This window comes from Epinephelus fuscoguttatus, linkage group LG11 (genome assembly GCF_011397635.1).
Source record: "Epinephelus fuscoguttatus linkage group LG11, E.fuscoguttatus.final_Chr_v1".
Lineage (NCBI taxonomy): Eukaryota > Metazoa > Chordata > Actinopteri > Perciformes > Serranidae > Epinephelus > Epinephelus fuscoguttatus.
In genome coordinates this window covers 40,742,996-40,767,796 of record NC_064762.1, presented here as the reverse complement: position 1 = coordinate 40,767,796, position 24,801 = coordinate 40,742,996, and the positions used below count along the sequence as shown (strand labels likewise).

General features: G+C 40.9%; 1 protein-coding gene across 1 annotated transcript in view; it reads right to left on the bottom strand.

Annotated features, from left to right (window-relative positions):
- The window catches only part of emilin1a (elastin microfibril interfacer 1a), a 48,383-nt gene that overhangs the window by 1,525 nt on the left and 22,057 nt on the right, over window positions 1-24,801 (bottom strand). The window contains exons 2-11 of the mRNA XM_049590646.1: window positions 20,168-20,284; window positions 15,588-15,784; window positions 10,768-10,867; window positions 10,167-10,275; window positions 9,893-10,063; window positions 7,042-8,319; window positions 4,438-4,852; window positions 2,093-2,218; window positions 1,894-1,911; window positions 1,660-1,794 (exon numbers count right to left, since the gene is read on the bottom strand). Coding sequence (XP_049446603.1) covers window positions 1,660-1,794; window positions 1,894-1,911; window positions 2,093-2,218; window positions 4,438-4,852; window positions 7,042-8,319; window positions 9,893-10,063; window positions 10,167-10,275; window positions 10,768-10,867; window positions 15,588-15,784; window positions 20,168-20,284 — 2,666 coding nt within the window. The remainder of the gene's footprint in view (window positions 1-1,659; window positions 1,795-1,893; window positions 1,912-2,092; window positions 2,219-4,437; window positions 4,853-7,041; window positions 8,320-9,892; window positions 10,064-10,166; window positions 10,276-10,767; window positions 10,868-15,587; window positions 15,785-20,167; window positions 20,285-24,801) is intronic.

Genomic DNA, 24,801 nt, shown 5'->3' with positions numbered 1-24,801 from the left:
TTTGTGTGAAATTGTGTCAAAACTAGCATATGAATTCCCAAGATATTACCAAAAACATGCTATGTGAGGTCACAATGACTTTGATCTTTGAACACCAAATCTCATCATTTCATTCTTGTGTCCAAGTGGACATTATTGCCAAATTTGAGTAAATCTTCTCAAGGAGTTGTTGAGATATCGCATTCTGAGATGGACGCAAGGTCACAGTGATCTTGACCTTTGACCATAAAATTCTAATTAGATCTTTGTTGAGTCCAAATGGACATTTGTGCCAAATTTGAAGAAATTCTCTCAAGGCATTTCTGAGTTATCGCTTTCATGAGAATAAGATGGACATGAGGTCACAGTGACCTTGACCTCTGTCCACCAAATTTTAATCAATTTATCCTTGAGTCCAAGTAATGCCTGGTTTACACTAAACAACATTTTTGTCTGTTCTGACAGTCAATATGTCAGATTAGGCGATTGTTGAGACATGACAGACTACACAATGGTCCACACCAATCATTCCCGGTCATCTTTCACGACATGTGTGATGTCATCAGGTTATTCTTGTCCTATTTTTATCATTATTATTATTACTATTCATGTGCCAGCCGAAAGGTTGTTGTAGTAATGTAAAAAGTGCCACCAGAGGGCAGGTGGTACATTTGAAGTACCGCATGCAAATATGCCAGTCACTGAATCCTCCACAAAAGTTCCTAAAAATGTTTCACAATAAAAGTCTGTTTGAAAAATTAAGAAATTCTCTCAACCAAAGTTATAAGGGGCTTTTAATTTTATACAGATACAGGAAATGTAGAGTTTGAAATGATGGCATGATGCATTAACTTTATCAAGACAAATGGGAGTGGATACAAAGTAAAAATATAAAAATACAGAGGGAATGATAAATAACGGCCAGTTTATAATGTAGCCTTTTTCAAACGAAGCTGGTACACTCTGCAGGTCTGATGAGCAAAAGCCCAGCCACTATTTTTTAATTTTATTACATTATGTCCATCTTCATTAGCTTGAGGCTAATGGTAGCACTCAGCAGGTTGATAAAATGCCTCTGCTGTTTCACCCCATCATTTTTCCCTTTTTACTCTGTGTGGAAACATCTCTAGAGGAAATACCAAAAAGGCTGGGGTGTTGTTGTACAGTTATCCACAGCAGCACATCGCTCTGTGTTTCTACTGGTCAAAGCGACGGCTGTGACGAGAGCAGTCGTGAACGACAAAAAGAAAATCAAACATGCTAGAATTCTGTCAGGACGTCGTGAGGCGTCCCAGATGTGGCGTCAGTTGTCGTCTACTATGACACACTACACAAGATGAAATGATAGATTATTGCGTATGACACTCATTGTCGTTCACGTTCCGAGCCGACACTGTACGACACTGTGTCGGGCTATAATCAGGCTGATATCATGTAGTGTATACCCTGCATAAAGGATTGAGCCAAATTCGGAGAAATTCCCTCCAGGTATTCCTGAGATATTGCGTTTACTGTTTGCATGGCTATGGTGATGGATAAAATACATTTATTTTATAATTTGGGTGAACTGACCCTTTAAGTTCACATGAAATGACTTATTTTTCCTTGGCGTAATCTTTAAAAAAGACAGTAATACTCTTGGCAGACACCAATTAAAATTCCAACTAATCTAAAGCTTACCTGTTCTGGGATTGTAGACATTATTTTCATTGACAAAGACCTCATTGAACACTATGGTTCCTGCGATTCTCATTGGACGGGTCAGTGCCGCAGAGAAAGAAAGGCGTGGAACGTGTGCATCAGATCCTGCAAGACCTGATCATGGTGGAGAGAAAAAGAGTAGGAATTAGTAAGAAACAAAGATCAAACAGTAATAAGTGCTTTGATCTGCTGGTTAGTAAGAACAAAACATACCCTGTTCGCCTCTGAGACCTGAGAAGTAAGATGAAACACAAAAACATTGAGTTAATCATCCAATTGTACCATTCTTTCTGTTTATTTTTTATCCCTATCAGAATGTATCCACAGTCGACGTGAAGAAAGACAGATCAAAGATACAGCTTGTGATTTAAACAGTGTAATCAAACTCAAAGACAAAGTTTGTTGTCTTTACCTGGGGGTCCAGCTGGTCCCTGCTTGCCCTCTCTGCCTGGGAGTCCTACCCTCCCTTGGGGTCCTACAGGACCCTGGGCTCCGCGCTCGCCTCTCTCTCCTTGAGGGCCCGGGAGACCAGGTGGACCTGGGGTAGAAGGATATTTGATGAGACATCCCAGCTGGGAAACACCCTTCTGAAAATACTCTTTACCAGTAACTAGTAGGTTTAGAGTATGATAAACCCCCCCAAAATCTTTCAATTTTTTTTAAAAAATATCTCATTTTTCAAAGTCTCATGAAACCTTCAAACCACAAAATACAGACCTCAGGCATTCAGACAATGACTTTCACAGATACATAATACAATTTGCAGAAAGTGCTCACCATCCAGTCACCCAAAAAATGCAATTCACACAGAAATCTCCAAGTGTCAAAAGTTTTTGATACCAAACCAGAGCCTAGATTTTTCTACAGTGTTCTTAGAGGTCTTGATGTCTTAATGTGGTATTTTGGAGGGATTTTGTGTTGTCATAAATGGTCACAATTTGCACCAAGTCTGTGATGGCATCAACCCCAAAATTGGTGCAACTCATGAGACGTATTTGAGGATGGGAATGGCATCATATACTTTCATCATAATGTTCTAAGCCCCTATGCACTCTAAACTCTTATAGTTTGAACAGGTGCTAACCAATCACATTTAGTACATTTTTAAGAACTTGACACACTTGAGCTGCATCGCAAATTAATCTTCTGCTTCACTTCCCTGCTTTTAGATAAGTATACCACATCCATGTGGCATATACTGTTGACCTGCTATATCCCTCTTAAGATCCCATACCTCCTAGAAAAGACAAAATGGAACTACATATACAGCTCTCATACCACTGTGGTTAATTATAATAAACTATAATGATTAATTAAAACAGTATCTTTATGCAGGCATATCCTGTCAAATTTAACCATCATTGTTCTTTGCTTGTAGGTCTTAGCATGTCCAAAACTTGGTCCACAGCCAGATAAAACACTGGAAACACTGCATTTTGTGTGAAAAAGAAACTGGCCCATTTGTGGTGCTTACAAGGTTAGATTCTTAACCTCGATGCCTGCAACCAAAGAGCAAGCATAGGAAGAAGAGTAATGTTCCAGTTGATCATTTGATTCTTGGACCCTGCAATCTACATGTTGAAGTGTTGTTGGGAAAGATACTGATTTTTTTGTCACTCTTGATGAGAAGATCAAAAACGTGTTATGTGAGGTCACAGTGACTTTGACTTTTGACCAACAGATTCTCATCAATTCATTCTTGAGTCTAAGTGGATGTCAGTGCTAGATTTGAGGAAATCTCTAGGTGTTGCTGAGATATCACATTCACGAGAATGACGAATGGGAGGTCAGAGTGACCTTGATCTTTGACCACCATATTCTAATCTGTTCATCTTAAAGTCCAAGTGGACATTTGTGCCAAATTTGAAGAAATTCTCTCAAGGCGTTCCAAAGTTTTCTCTTTCATGAGAAACATGAGAACATGAGGTCACAGTGACCTTGACCTTTGTCCACCTAAGTCGTAAGTCGTAAGACGTAATGAAGTGTTGTTGGGAAAACTACTGAACAGCCCCCCCCCCCACACATACACACACACACCATCAGTGTGTAAGTGTGCATGTGAGTGTTTGTCTCTCCTGATGAGTAGGTGGCACCTTGTATGGTAGCCTTGGCCACCACTGTATATATGAGCTGTGAATGGGTGCGTGTTAACTTGTGTTGTAAAGCCCTTTGAGTGGTCGCTGAGACTAGAAAAGCTCTACATAAATGCAGTCCATTTACTATTTACTACTGCACAACATAAACTCTGAAAAACAGTAACGCTTACTGGCATAGCAAGTGTTACTCCAGTGCCACCAATAAAGTTCACATGCAGCATGCTTGGAACCTGACATTTTGAAAAATAAGTGTATTGATCGTTCATCATTTTTAAAATTGATTTTTTTTTTAAATTAAAGATTAATTTTTATATTTCTTATATTCCAAGATTCCAAAAATGTATGTATGTTTATTAACTCCCCAAGAATTTTGAACCAAAACACAGAAACTAACTAGTTCCTCTAAAATGAATTCTATAAACATGAACAGTAAGCCAAGAAAGCTAAGACATTTAACCTGGTGTGCCTTAGGATGTGCCTTTCACCCTCATGTTTACTGAAACTTCTCTTTCAGACAGATTGCAGACTTTATAGGCTCTTTAAGTGATGACAGACTGGATTCTTTCTTTGGTCTATTTTTCCCTGACCTTGCCTCCCTTCGGCTGAATGCTATCTCTTGTACAAAAGTCAAATCCCATGCCCTCTGTCCACTGCAACTCACCCATGAAGTCCTGCTCTATGAAACTGTGGAACTCCTTGACCAAGTCCACCACTGAAGAGTTCAGTCTGTGTATGTCGGAGTGGACATTCTCCAGCTGGACGTTCTGGATATCATCGATAAGATCTCCTTGAGACATTACCGTGACATTGAGTCCATTAACACAGCTCCACAGCCCAGACACATGTCGGTTCAGACCCTCCTTGATCCTCTCCAGGCTGTCTGAAAAAGAGTCCAAGCGTGTGCATACTTCCTCCAGCTTAGAAAGTCTTCTGTCCAGACCATCGCTGGACCGCCGGCACTCCCCGATCTCCGTCACATAGTTGCTCCTAATTATTTTGATCTCTTTGCCCAGACTGCCAAATCGAATCTTGGAGTCATCAACATGATCTGTCAGCTCCTTCTGCAAATTGTCCACCTTGTAGAGAATGTAGATACTTGTTAATGTGTGTATTTTGGACAACGTTTGACAAAAGTTCTACTATAAATATATCTTTTTCTCAATCTATGCTCCAGTTTATTTTTCTATGGTATCTTATACACACAAAAATATGTAAGCATATTATCCAAGCTATGTCTGTCAAGAAAACCCAAATGTTTATAATATACTCAAATATTTTCCTTACTATAATAATATTATGTGAAGACACTGTTGCCAAGATAGCCATTAGGCATGTTTGATTGACATAGTGTTGTTTTCAAAGTCCATAAAGAAAAGTGCTGTTTCAATAGATACAGTTTAATGCTCTGACGAAGGTCAAGTAGACTGAAAGCTTAACAAAAAGTGGTACAGAAATCTTTTTTTTACCAATACCACACAGATCATTAGCACAATTACCATCATCTTTATAAACGTAGCTTGAGCTTTCCTGTTTAATTCTGATCTATGTATTATAGTACGATGCTTCCCAAGCTTGGGCTCTGGACCCCCACAGGGGTCATGAGATAAGTCAGAGGGGTCATATATTTAGAAAGGAACAGGGAGGAACCATATTATGCCACACCGATTATCATTATTTTTTATAAGTTTTTTTTTTGTTTTTTTTTTTGGCCAAATTAGCAACATGGCTCAAGCCAGCAACAGCCTCCGAGGCTGAAAAATGAAATCACCGTGGAAGTGCTAAAAACTGCAGTTCATTGAATGGCTAATTTAGGCTGGCTCCAGTAGCCAGTCAATCACATATTAACACATTTTGTACCAGCCTAGTACAAAAAAACATTTTAGTCTCCAAACCGTTTCATCTCGTCTTGCTAATGGCTAACGTTAGCCTACTGTAGCGTAGCCTCTGAAACATTAACGTTATCTTCCTTGTGCATTTCCACTTACTAGTAACGTTAACGCTACTATGTAACATTAGCACTGTAACCTTATTCTAAAACTCATCAATCATCACTGACTCCAGGTGAGTTTTAAAACTCCGGGGTTGCGTTTGACTGTCTGCAATCAGGAGCGTGTTACGGCCTATTTCCACCAGATGCGTGCTGGTTGCGTCTCCGCTCCGGCACGGCAGCGGAGCCGATAGGATTCAGTTCTAGTCAATGTGTGTGTTTCCACTGGCTGTGCTGCGTTCTGGCTCCGTCTCAGCTGCGGCACTCCGGAGCCCTCCGCAACAGATATGCAGGACTTCTATTTTTGCTGGACGCCGGAGCACTACCCAGCAATTCAGCACAGAGCAGTTCGTGCAGGGCAGGAAGTCGTGCACAGAAACAAAATAAAACATCCGGTTAATTTTCAAAATAAAATACACAGTGTTCACAGCGGATCATATTTCCCTGCACTACAACTTGAAAACTACATAATGGGCAGAGGCAGGCCTGAAGTCAACAGGTCAGAGGTTTTCAGACGTCATTTCACCTCGTTGACACCATGGATGAGGAGATATTAATCATGGCAGTGCACCGAGATGTCTTCCGGCAGAGCTGCACCGCTCCGCACAGCAAACGCAGCCGGTGGGTATTGATGGACGGAGGAGCACGCAGCAGATAACCAGTGCTGCCGTTCCGCAACAGACACGCATCCAGTGGAAATCCAGTGTTACACTCTCTCTTCTCTTCCGTGTATCTAACATTACCTTGCCAACACCTACGTTTATCATAGACGTAATGAGGACGTAATGGAGGAGGGGGGAGTAGGCCTTTGGAGGGAGGTGGAGTTGCAGGAGGAGGGGGATGGGACTTTGGAGGGAGGCAGGAGTTGTGGATGTTCATTTTTTTTCTAAATGCTGTGTGAAATGCAAGAAAAGTAAGAGTAGCTTTAACCACAAGATGATTATTTCAGGTATTTAACCAAAAACCCATTGGCTTTGAGATGAGAGAACCAGGAGTGCAAAAATGCCAACTCATTTCAGTGTTTAAGCACTCATTTCTGGGGCACTCTTATCTGATTCTAGGGGTTTTTTCACCAACATTCTATATTTTTCCCACCACAATTCCTGGCAGCATGGAGAAGGCTTTGAAACAGTACCTTTATGTCCAATAAAATGGATCTATATGTCTAATACATCTCTGACGAAATTGCCTGGGAGGAATTATGTAATCTGGTACTAACTGTAGGAAAATAGAGATAATGTTCAGATAAAATTAGAAGAGGTTAGTTGTGTGCCTTACCTCAGAAATTATGTTGTCCTTGGTGTTGGTCAGATCAGTCAGTGTGTTCCCATGCGTCTGTATAGTCCTTCCCAGGCCCTTCAGAGTGTCATTGATAGAGTTAAATGTGACCATGACCCCAGCCAGCTCTCCTTGGATGGACTTCAGATCCCCACCTAATCTTCCACTATGGACACCATGACTGTCCAGGCGTTTCTTCAGATCATTGATGTTGACTTTACATTGTCCAGTACACTCCTCCACATCCTCTCTGAGTCGTCCTACCTCCTCCTGAAGGTTGGAGCACACCTGAGAACAGACAGATTCTTCTGAGTTGACCTTTCTCCGTAGATCTGTAAGTTCTGTCTGGCACTTGCTGAGGCCGCTCATAGTGGAGTTGGTGAGCAAGCGCAAATCCTCCTCCACACTGCTACAAATAGAACAGTCCTCAAAATCACGGCCCAATGTTTCAACCTCTGTGACAATCCGGTTGAAATTTTCGCCGTTCTCCCCCGTCACAGCTATTATCTTTTTGACATCGTCTGTTAAGCTGATCACTCTGTCAATCAGCGAGTCCCCTGAAACTGACAGATCGTCTAACTTGGTGTTGAACTTCTGAATCTCCTCTTCATTAGCCACAACTCTCCACTCTAAGGTTTTCACAGTGTCGTCAGTCTTCTGGACTTTTCCGTTAGCCCCACAGGTCTCATTGCAGATGTTTGCGATTGATGTTAGCCTTCTGTCCAGGTACGTTGTGATGTTCTCCATCTGACTTAAACGCCGGCTGTGGTCAGTGACTGTATCTCCCAGAACAGACACGTCCAGTTCTATCTTGCCGATCTTGAAGCTGTTATCATCCAGCCGACTGAGGACCATGTTGCGCAGCTGTGTAACGTCTCTCTGGACATTGTCTTTCACATTGTTCCCTGTGTTTGTACACCGCTGCTCTGTCTTCCTCATTGTGTTATTCACCTTCTTCTCCAATTCTCTCAGTCTGCCATTCAATCTGTCCTCTGTCACTCTTCCCTTTCCTCCACCTGTCCCTGCTAGCTCCTTATCCAGTCGTCCTTTAATAGTGTCACATTTGTTAGCAGTGGAGGTGACACGGACCTCCAGATCAGACATCCTTTTCTCCAGCTTAGTGACTGTGTTGCAGCAGGCCTGGGAGCGTTGAGTCTCACTGTGGGAGATGTCCAGGCTCTGCCTCAAGTGTTGGTCCATGGAGTTGACCAGTTTCTCCAGGGCTTGGATCCGCTCCCTGTCCTCTTGCTGCTGGCGCCTCAGGTCCTCCACACCAGCCTGGAGAAAACAGAGATCACAAGGACTGGAATTAATTTGCTAGTTGTATAATTTGTTTCTATAATGTATTAAGGTTTTTGGCAATTTGTCTATGTCCCCAATTTTTTGATTCCAAATTCATTTTTAAAAGTAATTTGAATCATAATGTGTTTTTGGACTAAACAGTTCTGAGGACTCCCTGAAAGGTACTGCCCACTGGTGAGCTCCTCCAAGAATTTCATACCTTCAACATTTTTTTTCTGTTTTCATTTACATATGCAATGTGAGCCAGCCAGGTATAGCAGGAAGAGCAATGTCACTTTCACTTTGGTGAGTCAAAATCATGTATTTCCACCATTGCATAAACTGCATGTTAAATACAGCCTGGACTTTACTGTCAGCCCATTTGTCTGTGTTTTCTCCCATTTTTTTTGTTACAAGCTGTTGTTTGTGTTTTTGTGTTTTCCTACGAAAAGCAATGCACCCAAATTCGTATATATCTGCAATAACATGACCAATGCACTATCGGCAGTTAACAAGGAAGCAGTTCCGTGTCCTTGTAAAGAGGCAGGTTGGGGTGGTGGATGGGCTACAAAAAATTGACCTTTTTTTTATTTTCAAACTTTTTTGATCATACAAACTGTTCCATGAGAATAGGTTGCCTCCAATTTGTACCAATTATTGGCAAATCTTTGTCAGCTAAGAAATCACCTTATTTGTTTGTTTTGTTTTTTTTTGTATAGCACCCATGGATAGATTAATGAATGCACAGACTCAATACCAGTCACTGTTTTTAACAATAAATAACCTCTGCTTTAAGAACCTGCATTGCAGTTTTTTTCTTTGATGCATTCCTATAAAACTCTGGATGGTATACTTAAGTATTTTGTATACTATGTGTGGAAAGTCAGCCCAGTCCCCAGAAAGAAATGCTGGCATAGTACAACTCTGCAAACCGCTAATATGTTACATTCACATGTTTTATTTGTATCATATCAACATTTCTAAACTTATATGAGCTGACTTTGTCATCTGGAGGTTAAGGGGAGAGTGGATGATGTGAAACCTAGGCAAGACGCCTGCCAAGCTGCAAACCAAAAAACAACAAATGTGGTTGTGTTTAAGTGAGTCATCACTGTGTTTCAAGCTGCTTTTCTGTTTCAAATGTGGGTGTTTTTTTGTGACACGTGGTTGATTTTCCAGCAGGAATAGTGCCACCAAAAGTGGTCATTTTTCACAGTTGGGGGGGGGGGGGGGGTAAAGCCTAACCCTCCAATTCTTTCAAAACACTAGAAAATTGTGTTTGGTCATGTTGCCACTGTTTTCTATCTTTCTTTTACTGCTTTTGTGTTATTTGTTGTTCGTGCAGTGGCCTATGTGGGAATGTTGTTTTCTTCTTTTTTACTGCATGGATGTGGCTGATTTTATATTTACTGCTTTAGGCAGCAGAAATCACTTACAGAAGGCCACAGGGAACAAAGTCAAAACATTAAAATTTTACAACCACACAAACTACAACTAGAAATTACACAGGGTGACATCTAAAAATATCTCTAACAAAATCAAATAAGGATTTTTCTATGCTGAGCCTCACCTGACAGGCAGAGCAGGACAGAGTCACCCTTGTCTCCAGCTCCGTCAGTATCTCCTCCTTCAGGGTGTTCAGCTGGTTTCCCCCAATTCCTCCTCTGACCACTCCATCCAGTTCATTGCCTCCTCCGTTCACCAGGTGGTTGTTGATGTTAAGCAGGGTCTGGTCATGGACCTAAGCAAGCGAATGTCCACAGTGTTCATTCAGACTGTTCATCCTTGGATTTGATTTCAGAATAACCCTACTGACTGTAAAGAAAGAAGGAAATGCTGTTTACCTGTGTTCTGTTGTAGAGATGGTCCAGCTTGGTCTGGATGTTGTTGATGGTTTCCTTCATCTGTGGCTGAGCTGAATCAGCAGGGACCACTGCCCCATTCAGACCAGGCCTATAGAGAAGGAGAGTAGAGATTTCCTCAGTTTTTGGTTAACATTTGTCATATATGTTAAATAATATGAGACATCAAAGTGGAGGATGAAAGGATAATCGCCACATTGCGTGATTTGAAAATGTATCATACACAGGAAGTGTGCGTGGAGAGGATGGGTTTAATCTAAATTTAGCTCATTCTGCTTGTGCACAGTTTAGGTTAAAGGGCACATTCTGTATATTTATGTAGCATCCTATTAAGTTCTTACTGAGGATTAACTATTTATGTCTTCCTAACCTACCCTACCACAGCTCTGTATATACAGTATGTTAATAAGTGTATCCTCTCTCACTAAACTGAACTGCTGAAATAAACTGCAGTAAATATAGAACGATACACAGTGTACGTAGATTCTACGGTACTAAACGTAAACAGGACTTTGGGATGCTTGCAAATACACTCCATGAAATAAAACATGTAGATGATGTACTGAAAACAACATTTACGTACAGCCTCTGGTTCATGCTGTGGATGGTGGTCTGCATGTTGTGGAGGTCTTTAGTCAGACCGCTGATCGTATCCTCCAGCTGTCTGATCCTCTCACTGTCACCTGGAGACAACGAATAACAGCTAATATGAAAGAGGATATGTGGTATTTAATTCTAATATACTGTATAATAAGTACTGCTTGCAAAATTCAAAGTCTAACTAGAATTACTGCTTCACAGTTGTATGCCTCCGTGCACAGATCAAGTTTCTCTTAGAGTTTACATCCATGTTTGTGAAAACATGGATGCCCCACACCATTGTCCCCTGACAGCACAGAAGATCTATACAATCAGTACAGTTTCAAGGTGGGCACCCACGATGAGTGTCACGAATTCAGTATCTACCCAAATGTCTCCCTCTCTGTTCCTGAGATATGACATTGAATAATGGCCAGGAAAGTGTTTTATGCTTAACATTATGAAGTCACAGTGGAGCTGACCTTTGACCTTTTAGAAATACAATGTCATCACTTCATTATTGTATCCTTGTGTGTGAAGTTTTGTCATGATTAGCATATGCATTCTTGAGTTATAGCCAAAAACATATTTTGTGAGGTCACATTGACTTTGACCTTTGACCTTCAACCACAACATTCTGATCAGTATATTTTTCAGTTTAAATGAACATTTGTGTCAAATTTAAAGACATTCCCTTACTTGAAATATTGCGTTCACCATAATGAAACAGACAAGGTCACAGTTACCTTGACCTTTGACCTTCGACCAACTGACCTTTGACCTTAAACTTATAAGAGGGGCCTCCGCAATGCCAGAGCAAACTATTACTCAGCTCTAATAGAAGACAATAAGAACAACCCCAGGTTTCTTTTCAGCACTGTAGCCAGGCTGACTGAGAGTCAAAGCTCTATTGAGCCTTGTATTCCCTTAGCCCTTAGCAGTAATGATTTTATGAGCTTTTTTAATGACAAAATTCTAACTATTAGAGGCAAAATTCATGACCTCCTGCCCTCAGATAGTACCTATCTAACCTCAAACACAGCTGTAAAACCTAATATATATTTAGATTGCTTCTCCCCAATTTCTCTTCAAGAATTGACTGCAGTGATTTCTTCATCCAAATCATCAACGTGTCTCTTAGACCCCATCCCAACTAGGCTACTTAAGGAGGTCTTTCCTTTAGTTCACACTCATATATTAGATATGATCAATATATCCTTATTAACAGGCTATGTACCACAGTCTTTTAAGGTAGCTGTAATTAAACCTCTACTAAAAAAGCCCACCCTGGATCCAGAGGTGTTAGCCAACTATACACCAATATCTAATCTTCCCTTTATGTCAAAGATCCTTGAGAAAGTAGTCGCAGACCAGCTGTGTGATTTTCTCCAGGATAATAATTTATTTGAGGAATTTCAATCAGGATTTAGAGTGCATCATAGCACTGAGACAGCTCTAGTTAAAATTACAAATGACCTTCTGATTGCTTCAGACAAAGGACTCGTCTCTGTACTTGTTTTATTAGATCTTAGTGCGGCATTTGACACAATTGACCATCAAATTCTACTGCAGAGACTGCATCACTTAAGTGGCCTAAAAGGTTCAGCACTAAGCTGGTTTAAATCTTATTTATCTGATCGTTTTCAATTTGTTGACGTTCGCAATGAACCATCCTTACGTACTAAAGTTTGTTTTGGAGTTCCGCAAGGTTCTGTGCTCGGACCAATCCTGTTTACTCTATATATGCTTCCTTTAGGTAACATCATTAGAAATCACTCTGTATATTTCCATTGTTATGCGGATGATACTCAGTTGTATTTATCAATGAAGCCAGAAGAAAGCAATCAATTAACTAAACTCCATAATTGCCTTAAAGACATAAAAACTTGGATGAGCACCAATTTCCTGATGTTAAATTCAGACAAAACTGAAGTTATTGTTCTTGGCCCCAAACAACTCAGAGACTCTTTATCTGATGACATAGTTTCTCTAGATGGCATTGCTCTGGCCTCTAGCACTACCGTAAGAAACCTCCGAGTAATATTTGATCAAGATTTGTCTTTTAATTCTCATTTAAAACAAACCTCACGGACTGCATTTTTTCATCTGCGTAATATTGCGAAAATTAGGCCTATCCTGACCTGAAAAGATGCAGAAAAATTGGTCCACGCTTTTGTTACCTCAAGGCTGGATTACTGTAACTCTCTATTATCAGGTAGCTCTAGTAAGTCCTTAAAAACTCTCCAGCTAATTCAGAATGCAGCAGCACGTGTACTAACAGGAACTAAGAAACGCGATCATATCTCTCCTGTTTTAGCTTCTCTGCACTGGCTCCTGTAAAATCCAGAACTGAATTTAAAATCCTACTGTTAACTTATAAAGCTCTAAATGGTCAAGCTCCGTCATATCTTAGAGAGCTCATAGTGCCATATTATCCCACCAGAACACTGCGCTCTGAGAACGCAGGGTTACTCGTGGTCCCTAAAGTCTCCAAAAGTAGATCAGGAGCCAGAGCCTTCAGCTATCAGGCTCCTCTCCTGTGGAATCATCTTCCTGTTACGGTCCGGGAGGCAGACAGACGTCTCCACATTTAAGACTAGACTTAAGACTTTCCTCTTTGATAAAGCTTATAGTTAGGGCTGGCTCAGGCTTGTCCTGTACCAGCCCTTAGTTAGGCTGACTTAGGCCTAGTCTGCCGGAGGACCCCTCTATAATACACCGGGCACCTTCTCTCCCTCTCTCTCTCTCGTATCCTATTACTGCATCTTGCTAACTCGGCCATTCTGGATGTCACTAACTCGGCTTCTTCTCCAGAGCCTTTGTGCTCCACTGTCTCTCAGATTAACTCATACCGCAGCGGTGCCTGGACAGCGTGACGTGTGTGGTTGTGCTGCTGCCGTGGTCCTGCCAGATGCCTCCTGCTGCTGCTGCTGCCATCATTAGTCATTAGTCATACTTCTACTGTTATTATACACATATGATTATTGTCACACATGTATACTGCCAGGTATTAATACATACTTTCAACATATTGTACCGCAGTAACCAGAACTATAACTATAATATTATTACTTTCAATAATGTTGTTGTAAGCTACTGTCATTACCTGCATCTCTCTCTCTCTCTCTCTCTCTCTCTCTCTGTCTCATTGTGTCATATGGATTACTGTTAATTTATTATGCTGATCTGTTCTGTACGACATCTATTGCACGTCTGTCCGTCCTGGAAGAGGGATCCCTCCTCAGTTGCTCTTCCTGAGGTTTCTACCGTTTTTTTTTTCCCCATTAAAGGGTTTTTTTGGGGGAGTTTTTCCTTATCCGCTGTGAGGGTCCTAAGGACAGAGGGATGTCGTATGCTGTAAAGCCCTGTGAGGCAAATTGTGATTTGTGATATTGGGCTTTATAAATAAAATTGATTGATTGATTGATTGACCATAAAATTCAGTCCAGTTTATTCTTCAGTCCAAGTCAATATCCATGCCAAATTTGAAGAAATTCCCTCAAGGTGTTCTTGAAATGTCTTATTCACAAGAACGAGGCAGACAAGGTCACAGTGACCTTGACCTTTGACCCATGACCACCAAAAAGTAATTACTTCATCGATACATCCAGGTGGAGATTTGTGCCAAATTTGAAGAAATCTCCTTGAGATATTCTTGAGATATCGTAGCCTCTGGCCACGGCTATCACTGGTGCAGAGACATAAAAAGTATGGAACCAAATGGACTGAATCATAATGTTTGTTTACAGTAACTTCCAGGAGGAAACCCCTGTGTCCCATTAATACAATTTAACAGCCCAGAGCAAACAGTAGTGAGGATCAACTAAGATATGACATGGTTAAGTCTTGTTGTGTATGGGGGTGCAGGGTAACAGTAAAGAGTGGGGAAGGGTATAGATTTTTCAGCTTCAGATCTGCGGGTTTCGTGTATCAAACTTCTTCTAAAATGACTAAAAAGGACTCGTTTTTCAAATTAATGTTTAAGCATGTTTATTTTAAATGCACGTGTAGAAAAACCAGCTTCAGGGTTTCTGTAACGTTTATTTGTTTACTTTTATGAGTAGGCTACTGACCCCTTATAGATCGCTAAGCTAAGCCGCAATGCTAACCGCTGAGACCCAGCCACTGGACGTACGGACACAAAAAAGATATCTATCATGTTGTCTCAACATGAAAATGATAGCGAAAGGGCATAACTCCCAAATCGTCGGTGTATTCCTTTAATCTATGCTCTCTTCAAAGCCAGACTCCATTTACAAAAACAGTTTACCTCACTAAACAGGTAACCTCGCTGCTGTACTACAGCTACCTTGATCAGTTGTTTGTGTTGTTGTGTGACTTTGGTGTTTTAAAGGGTTAGTTCATAATCAGCAAAGTCACAATAACACAAACAAACTGACTGACTGAGGTAGAGGCAGACCAGCAGGTCCCCTGTTCAGGGGGGTTAGGGTTAAAAGTAAGGTTGCTGTTTTCAGTGGAGTCTGGGCTTGAAGAGAGCATAGATAGAGCATAGATATCCCTGTTGTTAAATGTGGATATTTACTTCAGTCAAGTATTTATTTGTTTTTTGGATTCTTTGAACACAGAGAAATGCAAGAAAAAACAAGATTCTTTACAAATTCAACATAACACAGGATGAGTAATTGATATACAAATGGTCATTCCGGGGTAAACTATTCCTTTAAGATACATGTGAGAAAATATGTACATGCTGAGCATGTTTTGATACTTTTATACAAACTGAATTAAGTGTATCCTAATAACATAAAACATATTTTCAGTAGATGCCATTTGGATTTCATAGAGCTTTGTTGCAATCTCTACCTTCTCCTCTCTGTCCGCCACCTGTGTTGTAGCCCGTCTGCGTGACGCGGGGTCGCCCTCCATTGACCTGAGTGTCAGTGGTTACCTTCGGCCCATCGTGGCAGTCTTCCCCAGAGTAACCATGGCAACACTTCCACTCCATTTCTGTCACCATTTTGTAAGCTACCTTGTACCTTGGCCTCCTGTATGTCCGGTAGCTGTGGATGAAACAGAAATTTCAGATATAAAATATCATCAGGACTTTTATTTGCTCTAATTTGACAAGATTTCAGATTTAACACCAATGACATGGATTCCTGTCTTCATTTTTAAGCCGTGCTTGCCAAGCAGCTCTATCAATGGCAATGTTGGTCTGTCGGTTTGCCACTTTTGTCCAGACTGAAATATCTCTATCTAGCTACTGGATGGATTGCCATGTAACATGTACATTAGGCTACTAGTACCAGTAGAATGAATCCTACAGAATTTAGGGACCCTAGATCCAAAACTCCAAAATTTAATATATTTTGGTCATTAGCAAATGTTAGGGTGCTAGCATGATAAACCACAATGGCGTACATGGTATATATAATATCACCTAAACATTAGCATGTTATCATACTGATGTTAGCATTTAGCTAAGAGTACCAATGTGTCTGGGTGCAGCCTCACTGACCCATTCTCATTCCCAAGTAGACAAATACTGACACCTTGTCACGCCCCTCTGCATCTGATAGTGATGCACAGGGCACCGTTTAGCGTCTCTCTGGGACACACAGCTGAAACATATTGTGATACGTGGTTAATGTTGTGAAACAGTCACAATTAGATTTAGGCAATAAAACTACTTGGCTACATATTATTCAGATAGTGAGATGCATCTACATCAGAGTCCTGCACTGGGTACCCAATGGGTACCCGCAAAAACAGCTGATTTGTGGGTGGTTTTTAAAAAAACATTTTTTACCAGGTTCGGATCTGGGTGGAAAAAATAACATGCGGGTCGGATCGCGGGTTTTAGATAAACACATCAGTCATTAGTTCGGTAAACTACAGATAACTATCTTGGTCATTATTTACTCTCTGAGGATCGCCTCCGCTATTTCGCAACGGTCACTGGTTCAGCTGTTTACACGCGTTTCACCATCTAATAACACAATTTGTGATTGGACAACAGAATCAACATGGCTGCCACCATCTAACAAGTGCCGCTTCCAAAACAGTAAATAATTATTTAGGTATTTGAGAAATAAGTGGATAAAACGTACAACTATCACTTTATAATGTTTCTGAAGTGTTTCCCTGATGGATTACTCCTCTCCTCGATGGATTCTAAAAACACGTGACGGCTCGTAACTGCTGAACGTCGCTCTGGACAGAAAGTAAGTCTATTATTACAAATGTAAAGTTCCTTTACATAGATTAAAAGTTTAAAAGCATTAAACGTAACAAACAAGTGCTTTTACACTCGTATGGGAGAAGAACACAGAAGGTTGATGATGGAGCTGAAGTCAGGTTTTTATTGTGAGAGCTGCTTCCTTCAGGTCGTTGTTTACTCACTGGCACCTTAACTGTGGCGATATGCTGTTCAGTATTCAGCCAATATGACCCAAAATGATTACTTTAAATCTGGGTTACGGGTCGGGCTGCAGGTCGTGTTTCAACGGGTCGGACCGAGTTGCGGTACTAATTGGCCTGATGCGCGGGTTTGCGGTTCGGGTGCGGGTTTGTATGTCGCCTGGTCGGGCCAGGGCGGATCTTGAAAACTGGACCCGTGCAGGACTCTGATCTACATAGGCCCTTGTGACACAGGGACACACGGATTGGTTGGGTTTAAATAGGGTCCTTAGTATTGTTGCTTTGTGTCTCAAATAGAGTTGTACCGATACCAGTATCGGAAATGCCTCCGATACTGCCTAAAATACGGCATCAGGCATCTGCGAGTACAACCTATAACCAATCCGATACCATGCACGCTATTGTTTGAACATGGCCATCACGATGTGTGCATGTGCAACAGTCACATTGCAGGACATGCAATGTTTTCTCTTTTTTTTAGAAAATGTAAACTTTTGTTTTGCTTCAGAAAAGCAACTCTGAAGCTCCGCTCTGCACGCCTCTCTCTCTCTCTCTCTCTCTCTCGCTCTCTCTCTCTCTCTCTCTCTCGCCTCTCTGAGCACGCAGCAGCCCCTCCCCCTCTCATGCACACACTGCAGTCACGCACTGAAAATGAGTGACATGCAGGAGGAAGAAATGGTAAAGGAGGATTTATGCCTGGTACACACTACATGACTTTTCTGCCCGTTCTGAAAGTCACTATGTCACATTACACGATTGTGGAGTCATAAAATCGTGCTGTGACTTGGCCAACAGACATGACAAACCACACAATGGTCCACACCAATTATCCCCCGGTTGTCTTTCACGACGTGTGTGATGTCATCGGTTTATTCTTGTCCCATTTTTATTTAGTCAGTGTCTGTTCATGTGCCAGCCGAAATGTTGTAGTAACGTAAAAAGCGTCAGCAGACGGCAGGAGCTACATTTGTAGTGCTGTATGTAAACATACAAGCTACTGTATCCTCCACAACCAAGTTCCTACAAATGTTTCACAATAAAAGCCTATTTAGAAAATGGAGGGATTCTCTCAGCCGAGGTTATAAGGGGCTTTTAATCTGAAACAAGTTCAGGAAGTGTTGAGTTTGAAATGACAGCACCATGCATTAACTTTATCAACGCAACGGGAGCGGATATAAAGTAAAAATATAAAAAGACAGAGGGGTTAATAAATAACGGCCCTTTTATAATGTAGTCTGTTTAAATGAAGCTGGTAGCCTCTGCAGTTGTGGTGAGTAAAAGCCCCACCACTATTTTTAATTTTCTTACTTTAAGTCATCTGGTGAAAATTCTTGTATTTGTTAATACAAGCCCTACATTCTACTGTAGCCTTTAAAATGTCTTTTTGACCAAATCGTGTGGCTGCACTTCAACCTGTGTCTTGATCTGTGTCAACACTGGATAATAATAACTAGTTTTATGGCATTAATTCTACTATTATGTATTTATTTCTTAATATTATACATAGAGTTTTAGGAGTTGAGACATAAAACAATTCATATCCCATCCATTTTTATTTTACGCGCTGGTATCTGATCGGTACTCGGCAGATACCTAAGGTTCAGGGATTGGAATTGGTATCGGGAAGGGAAAAGTGGTATCGGTACATCTCTGGTCTCAAGACTCAAAACTAATTCTGGACTTGAGCTAAGATGACTTGTGCCAGACCATGATGTTAAAATTTAAAAATTGTGGTGTGACCCTGATAACCAAGTTAAGGACCTGTAGGGGTCCCTTAATCTTGTATTAAATACCTCCACTGTACACTGTTGATATTAATGTGCACTGAGTCACTGGATGTCTGGGAAATTGCTCCCAATCATTTACTTATGATGGATGGGATTAAGAGTGCTTTGTAAACTTTCGAATGTTATTTCTGTCCCAGTTTCCAAAAGAAATCAACTGCATTTAGCCTTTACTAAATCTTAATTTATTGCTTAAAGACTATTATTCTAAAAAAAATTGAGTGTTTTACTTGGATAACTCTTCTGTAGCTTTATCATCAATGTGTCATTTAGCTCTGCGACTGAAAAGACTCCCTGTTAGAGTAACACTGCAATAAATAGACCAGGGTTGGCTGGAAGTCTGACTAAAGATTTACGACAGCATCACAGGCACATTAACAAGCCCTGACTGTGAAAGTTTAGCAGGTTGCTCTCCTTAATGCCAGCCCACAAACATTAATGTAGGTATCACAGAGCCTTTTCTGCGCCATAGTAAAGATTTCATCTTCCAGCTCCCTGCTCTGAGAGCGTGAGAAAAAGGGATCCGCCGTACTCTCAGAGGAAAAACAAAAACAGGGCGCAGAGAGGCAGCAGGAGGAGGAGTTGGAGAAAGAGAAAGAAAGGAGAGTCACAAAAAGAAAGGAAGACAGAGAAAGAAGAAGAAATTGTTTTTACTGGGTAGGAGACTAGACTGTGGTGCCTGGAACCCCCGTCGGCTTCATTCTTAGCATAGTCCAGGTTTAGACCGAGGCCCCTGGCAGGCACTGGGATCAGGCAGCCAGGCCAGGGTCAGAATACACGGTGAAGACTTCAAAGGAGGAAAAACATCAGGAGCACTTGATTAATGTGTCCAGCGAGTACAACATCCACATTTGGACAAACCATTTAATCATTCATATCTAGAATAAATTTTCTTCAATATTCATATTATTGGATATCCTCAGGTCTGCAGCAGGCATACTGGGGCTCTACCATTGTAACATGTGTCAGATTGAGATGTCTTTCTTGGGATTAATTAGCCAAACCCTGAGTTGTAATTATGTCTGTCCTGATGTTCGTGCAACACAGGCAGACACCATCCTGACCAGACTAAGAAAATGAAAAGGGCTGACTGTATCCACAGACAGGACATAGGGCGGGAGGGTGTATGGGTAGAGGATACAAACCTCTGTGGATCATAGGACAGGAAGTTGGAGGAGAAGGTTGAATACACATTAGATTCCAGCATCAGAGAGGGAGAATCTGAGGAGAGATACTTACGCAACTCGAGGACACTGGCCCCAGGTACACCGCTGATAGTCCGGTTTGATGTACGTTTCCACCCCATCCTCCATCACACAGCTCACAGTGCGTGTCACCACGTAAGCACACCAGTTCCTGTGAAAGCACACACAAGCAGGCAAAAGGAAATGACAAATGAATAACTGTATGATGACTGGAAGTTTACTGTAAGTTTAGAGTCGGGCGTTGGCACAAACATAGCAGCCCTCTGACACGCTCAGTACACACTCTGCTGCTGCTCTTTGTTTCCAGGCAAAATAAAGGCAAAGACTTGCAAAAACAATCATCAAAAATCTGGTGACTTGTTTGACTGTGAGGCACTACTGTGAGTTTCCAGATCAATATCTCAAACTTGTACTCTGTACAACATTCAAGAGAAATTGTCCGCTGGTGCAAATGTCAGATCAGTTCAGGATAACTGCATGATTTTAACAATGGCTTGCATTGTGTGCCCCTCAACTCCACACTATCAGTGGTTATGTTCATTCCACACAGTGGGAAAATGAAAACATGGAAGCCAAAAGTGGCTATATAGAGTTACTTGCAACAATACAATGAGTCATTAGTATTTAAGGTAATATAACTTGTGGTTGTACACTTGAGACTACACCTCCTTTCATGCAGGAGGTTTAACTCTTAAGCAGGATTTATACTTCTGCATTGAATCAATGCTACCCTACACCAGAGTCCTGCACCATGTCATGACAAAAGTTGTGTAATGGGTAAAAATATGTATATATAACTTCACAGGTACAGGCACAGGTAAAAATGAACTACACCCAGGCGGGCAGCGGGTGAGAACAAAAATATTTTTTTAATTTTCAGAGTAAAACAAATGAAAAAGATAGACAGTGCATGTGCAATATTTTGACATCTAAATCACTATTATCGAGCCACATTGCCTTTTATTTTGAAAGCCACTGACATTTGACATTTGACCATGTCATCACATTTCACAGACATTGAGGACTGCAGCCATGAAACTTTGCAGCTCGAGGATGAGGTGGTAGCCTACATAGAGTTCAAGACACCCAAGGAGGATCCTTTTGAGGTTTGATGGTGCTGGAAGGAGCATGTTAAAATGTTTCCTAACCTGGCAGTGATTGAATGTTTTTCGCCATCCCGACGAGTGCAGCCAGTCAAAGAGACTTTTGACTTTTGTAATTCAAGAACAAAGAACCCAGTTTAATTTGAGTGATTGTAGCTTGTGTGTGTGTGTTTGATCACGGGTGCAGGTCGGGTTGCAGGACTTTTATTAATGGGTGTGGGTGGGTGTGGCTTTGACTTCAACATAATGACGGGTAACAAGTTGGTTCTGTTACTGAGCTTTACGAGTATGGGCAGGTATAGGTTTTCAAAAATGGACCTGTGCAGGACTCTGCCCTACTATGTCGTAGCCTGAAGTGTCCTGCACCCGAAATGCAAGTACACATTGCAGCAATGCAAACCCCCTGTTTATTTCAAGCTGAAAACCATTTTCCTAAGTGAAAACAAAGCTTTTATCTACTTTTAGTTCAGATAAGAAACAGTAAATTGTGAAGACAATAAAGACCTACAACATAGTATATGAAGTGTTTAGTCTGGCTTCATATGAGTAGCAGAAAAGTCCGCTGGCCACTAGACTCAGTTTTGCAATGGGAAATACCATAGGCTCATGCAAATAATATAAGCATGTTGTATTTGCGGGGCAAACTTGTCTACTATAAGACCGTTGTTTTGCCAGTGAACCTTGTGAGTTATAATGATGCTGAATTTTGTAACATTACCTGTATTTAATGTTACAGTTGTTCCTGTCTTCATATGACTAGAGGAAAACTCTGCTAGATGCTAGGCCAATTTATACAATGAAAAATGTCATAGGTTTAAGTTAATAACATTAGCAAATTATTTTTGTGAGGAAAAATTGTGTCAAGCAAAAGAAAAGACTTTTGTCTGTGAACCTTGTCAGTTATAATGGAGCTCAAAATTTGTACTTGTGTTTGATAATGTTGCTATTAAGCCATGTTTAATGTGTTTTAGGTATAGATTTTATAATAACTAGACTCCAGACATGAAGATGGCACCTATTCATTCCAATCAAGTTGCTTGTCTGGTGCATACGCCAAAAAGTTTCCTAGCTTCTGGGTTTACTTGTGTGGCATGTGGGCCACTGAATATGCGCTTTAGGGTTTCTCCCACTGGCCCAACCTGCGAGCTCCTGCTCTGCTCTTAGACATTACACTGTGATGACATCACAGATTTTGAAATCACTTTTCTCAGCTTGAGGAAAGTTTTACAAACATAAAATCACTATTGATCAAAAAGTCATAACAAAAAGACTCATAATTGATCTTATTTGCAGTTGGAGGTGTGCTGTCAAACACTTTTACAGAAGTGTTTTTTATAAACGTGGTCTAAAGTAAAAATGCTTTTTGGGCCGCATGGGATTTTTGTTGCTACAGTTCTACCAGTGGCCACTGGGAAAAATTTGCTGCATGGCTAAGTGCGCTTACTGCACTTCACAGAAACTAATCACAGTGGCATAGAAACTCCACTGCCAACTTGTGCTTTAGAGGTACTAATTTAACTGAGTGACCCATACAAACCCCTGCACAAGTAATACTCAACAGTGCCATAGGCCACTGGCATAATTTATTAATCTCATGGCCATGTACATTGATATAGTGAACATGATTGAACAGCTTTTTTGCACATCCACCAGACACGTGCAACATTAGTATACATGTGGAATATTCAGTCTCAATTAAAGGCATAGATATTAGGGGCCACTACACATCAATATTTACAACATATGCACATACCCCATTAAAACTTATAAAGACTTTTGTTTATTCATTTATTTTTTTTTAAATTAAGACATGTCCACCATAAATTGATGCAGAAAAAGCACAACTTGGTGCATAAAAATTCACCAAAATGCAGGAAAAGAAGTGATTGACACTTCAAATTTCCAGGTAGAAGACCCCCACAAAACCCTGTTTCATATGTGTCCTCCCAATGTTGAAACAAAACCTACGCCCTTTCTCTTACTTATGTACTTTGCCACTCTCCACCAGCTCCTATATACAAGCCCCCAGGAACAGCACTGGAAGAACTTCCAGGTCCATCATGTGATGCCATTGGGCCCACAAAGACTTTACCCCATAGACTAAAACTGTGAAAGAAAGACACGTTTTTTTTTCTCTCTCTCTCTCTTTTTTTTTTTTAAGGTACTAACACTAACCCTAATCCTAATCCTAACCCATCCATATGTTTGTCGCTGGTAGCAATATGATGGCTTTGTATTTTGTGTGATTGTATGGTACTAAATAAAAACATTTGATCGCAAAAAGAAAACGTTTGTCGCTGGTAAAAGCTCAACTATGTCCACTAGCTAGCGGCTAAATTTGTATGTCCGCCAGCGTAGAGTGGGTTTTTATAGAAAAACAGCTGCTTGTTGCACCTGTGATAGCATTCGTCCGTCAATACAAGCAACTTCTCACATCATATTTGATCTATTGTTAATAAAAACATTGATTGTAGCAGCTTTAAAGTTAATTTAGGTTTAAACTTAATCTTATTTTTAACCCTTACTCTAATACTAAAATAACTTCCGTGGAGTGAAGGCTGCTCAAAATTACTCCACATGAAAAAATATCCTGACTAAAAGTCAAACTCAAAGGGACCGAATTAGACACACACTCCCACACATTCCCCCTGTCTACATGTGACTCAATTTGTCCTCATCCCCCTGACCTCCCATGACCCTCAGATATCTCTTTTGATAACAACTGCAGATAGATTTAAGACACAGATGTCCTTCAGTCTCTTTCTATCATCATTTTCATATTACCCAGAATCCGCATCCACTGCTATTTCCCCGGTGGTTATTACGGCCAATTAGTGTCACTCTCGGATTCATCGGAGCAGAGCTATGAAGGGTTTACAGATAAGTTGGAGCATACAAGGAGCTCCTTCATGCTGGAGAGTCAATCAGCAGCTTCCTCACTTTGTCGGTCACTCTGTCTTTCTGTGTCTCTTTGTCTGTCTCCATGTCTGTCACTCTTCCTCTCTTGCTCTACATGTCTCCTTCTGTGGAGCTCATTTTGTTTTTAGGGCTCCTTGTGTGTGTGGATCTCATTCTTCCCATCTCACTCTTTTTCTCACTTTTGCTGTCTCTTTGAATTCACCTTTCTCCACCTGCTTCACTCCCTGTCCATCTCTGTTTATTATCTGCTCTTCCTTTCCCACACGTTTAACTTGTTTCTTCCTCTGTCTCACCCTCTGTCTCAGCTTCTCCCCTGTTCACCGATGACATCATCCTCCCCTTCATTCCAAGGCTTTTCTGACTGATAGAAAGAGTTTATCATCCACTGTTCAACATCCGATTCTCCATTGTACCTCATGACCTCCTGTTCCTGTTGCTACTGTGAAAGTGAACAGGGCTAATTATCTGTCAGACTCTACTGTCCATCTATATTGTCTTATGGCTGATATTTGCAGTATTAGCGCAATTTTGCCAGCCGATAAGTAACAAGTAATATAAGTACAGAAATACAGAAATGCAAATCTGTTTAGGGTCATTCAAGCTGTTCTCTCTAATCTCAAACATGCACACACTGCAAGGTTTGAAA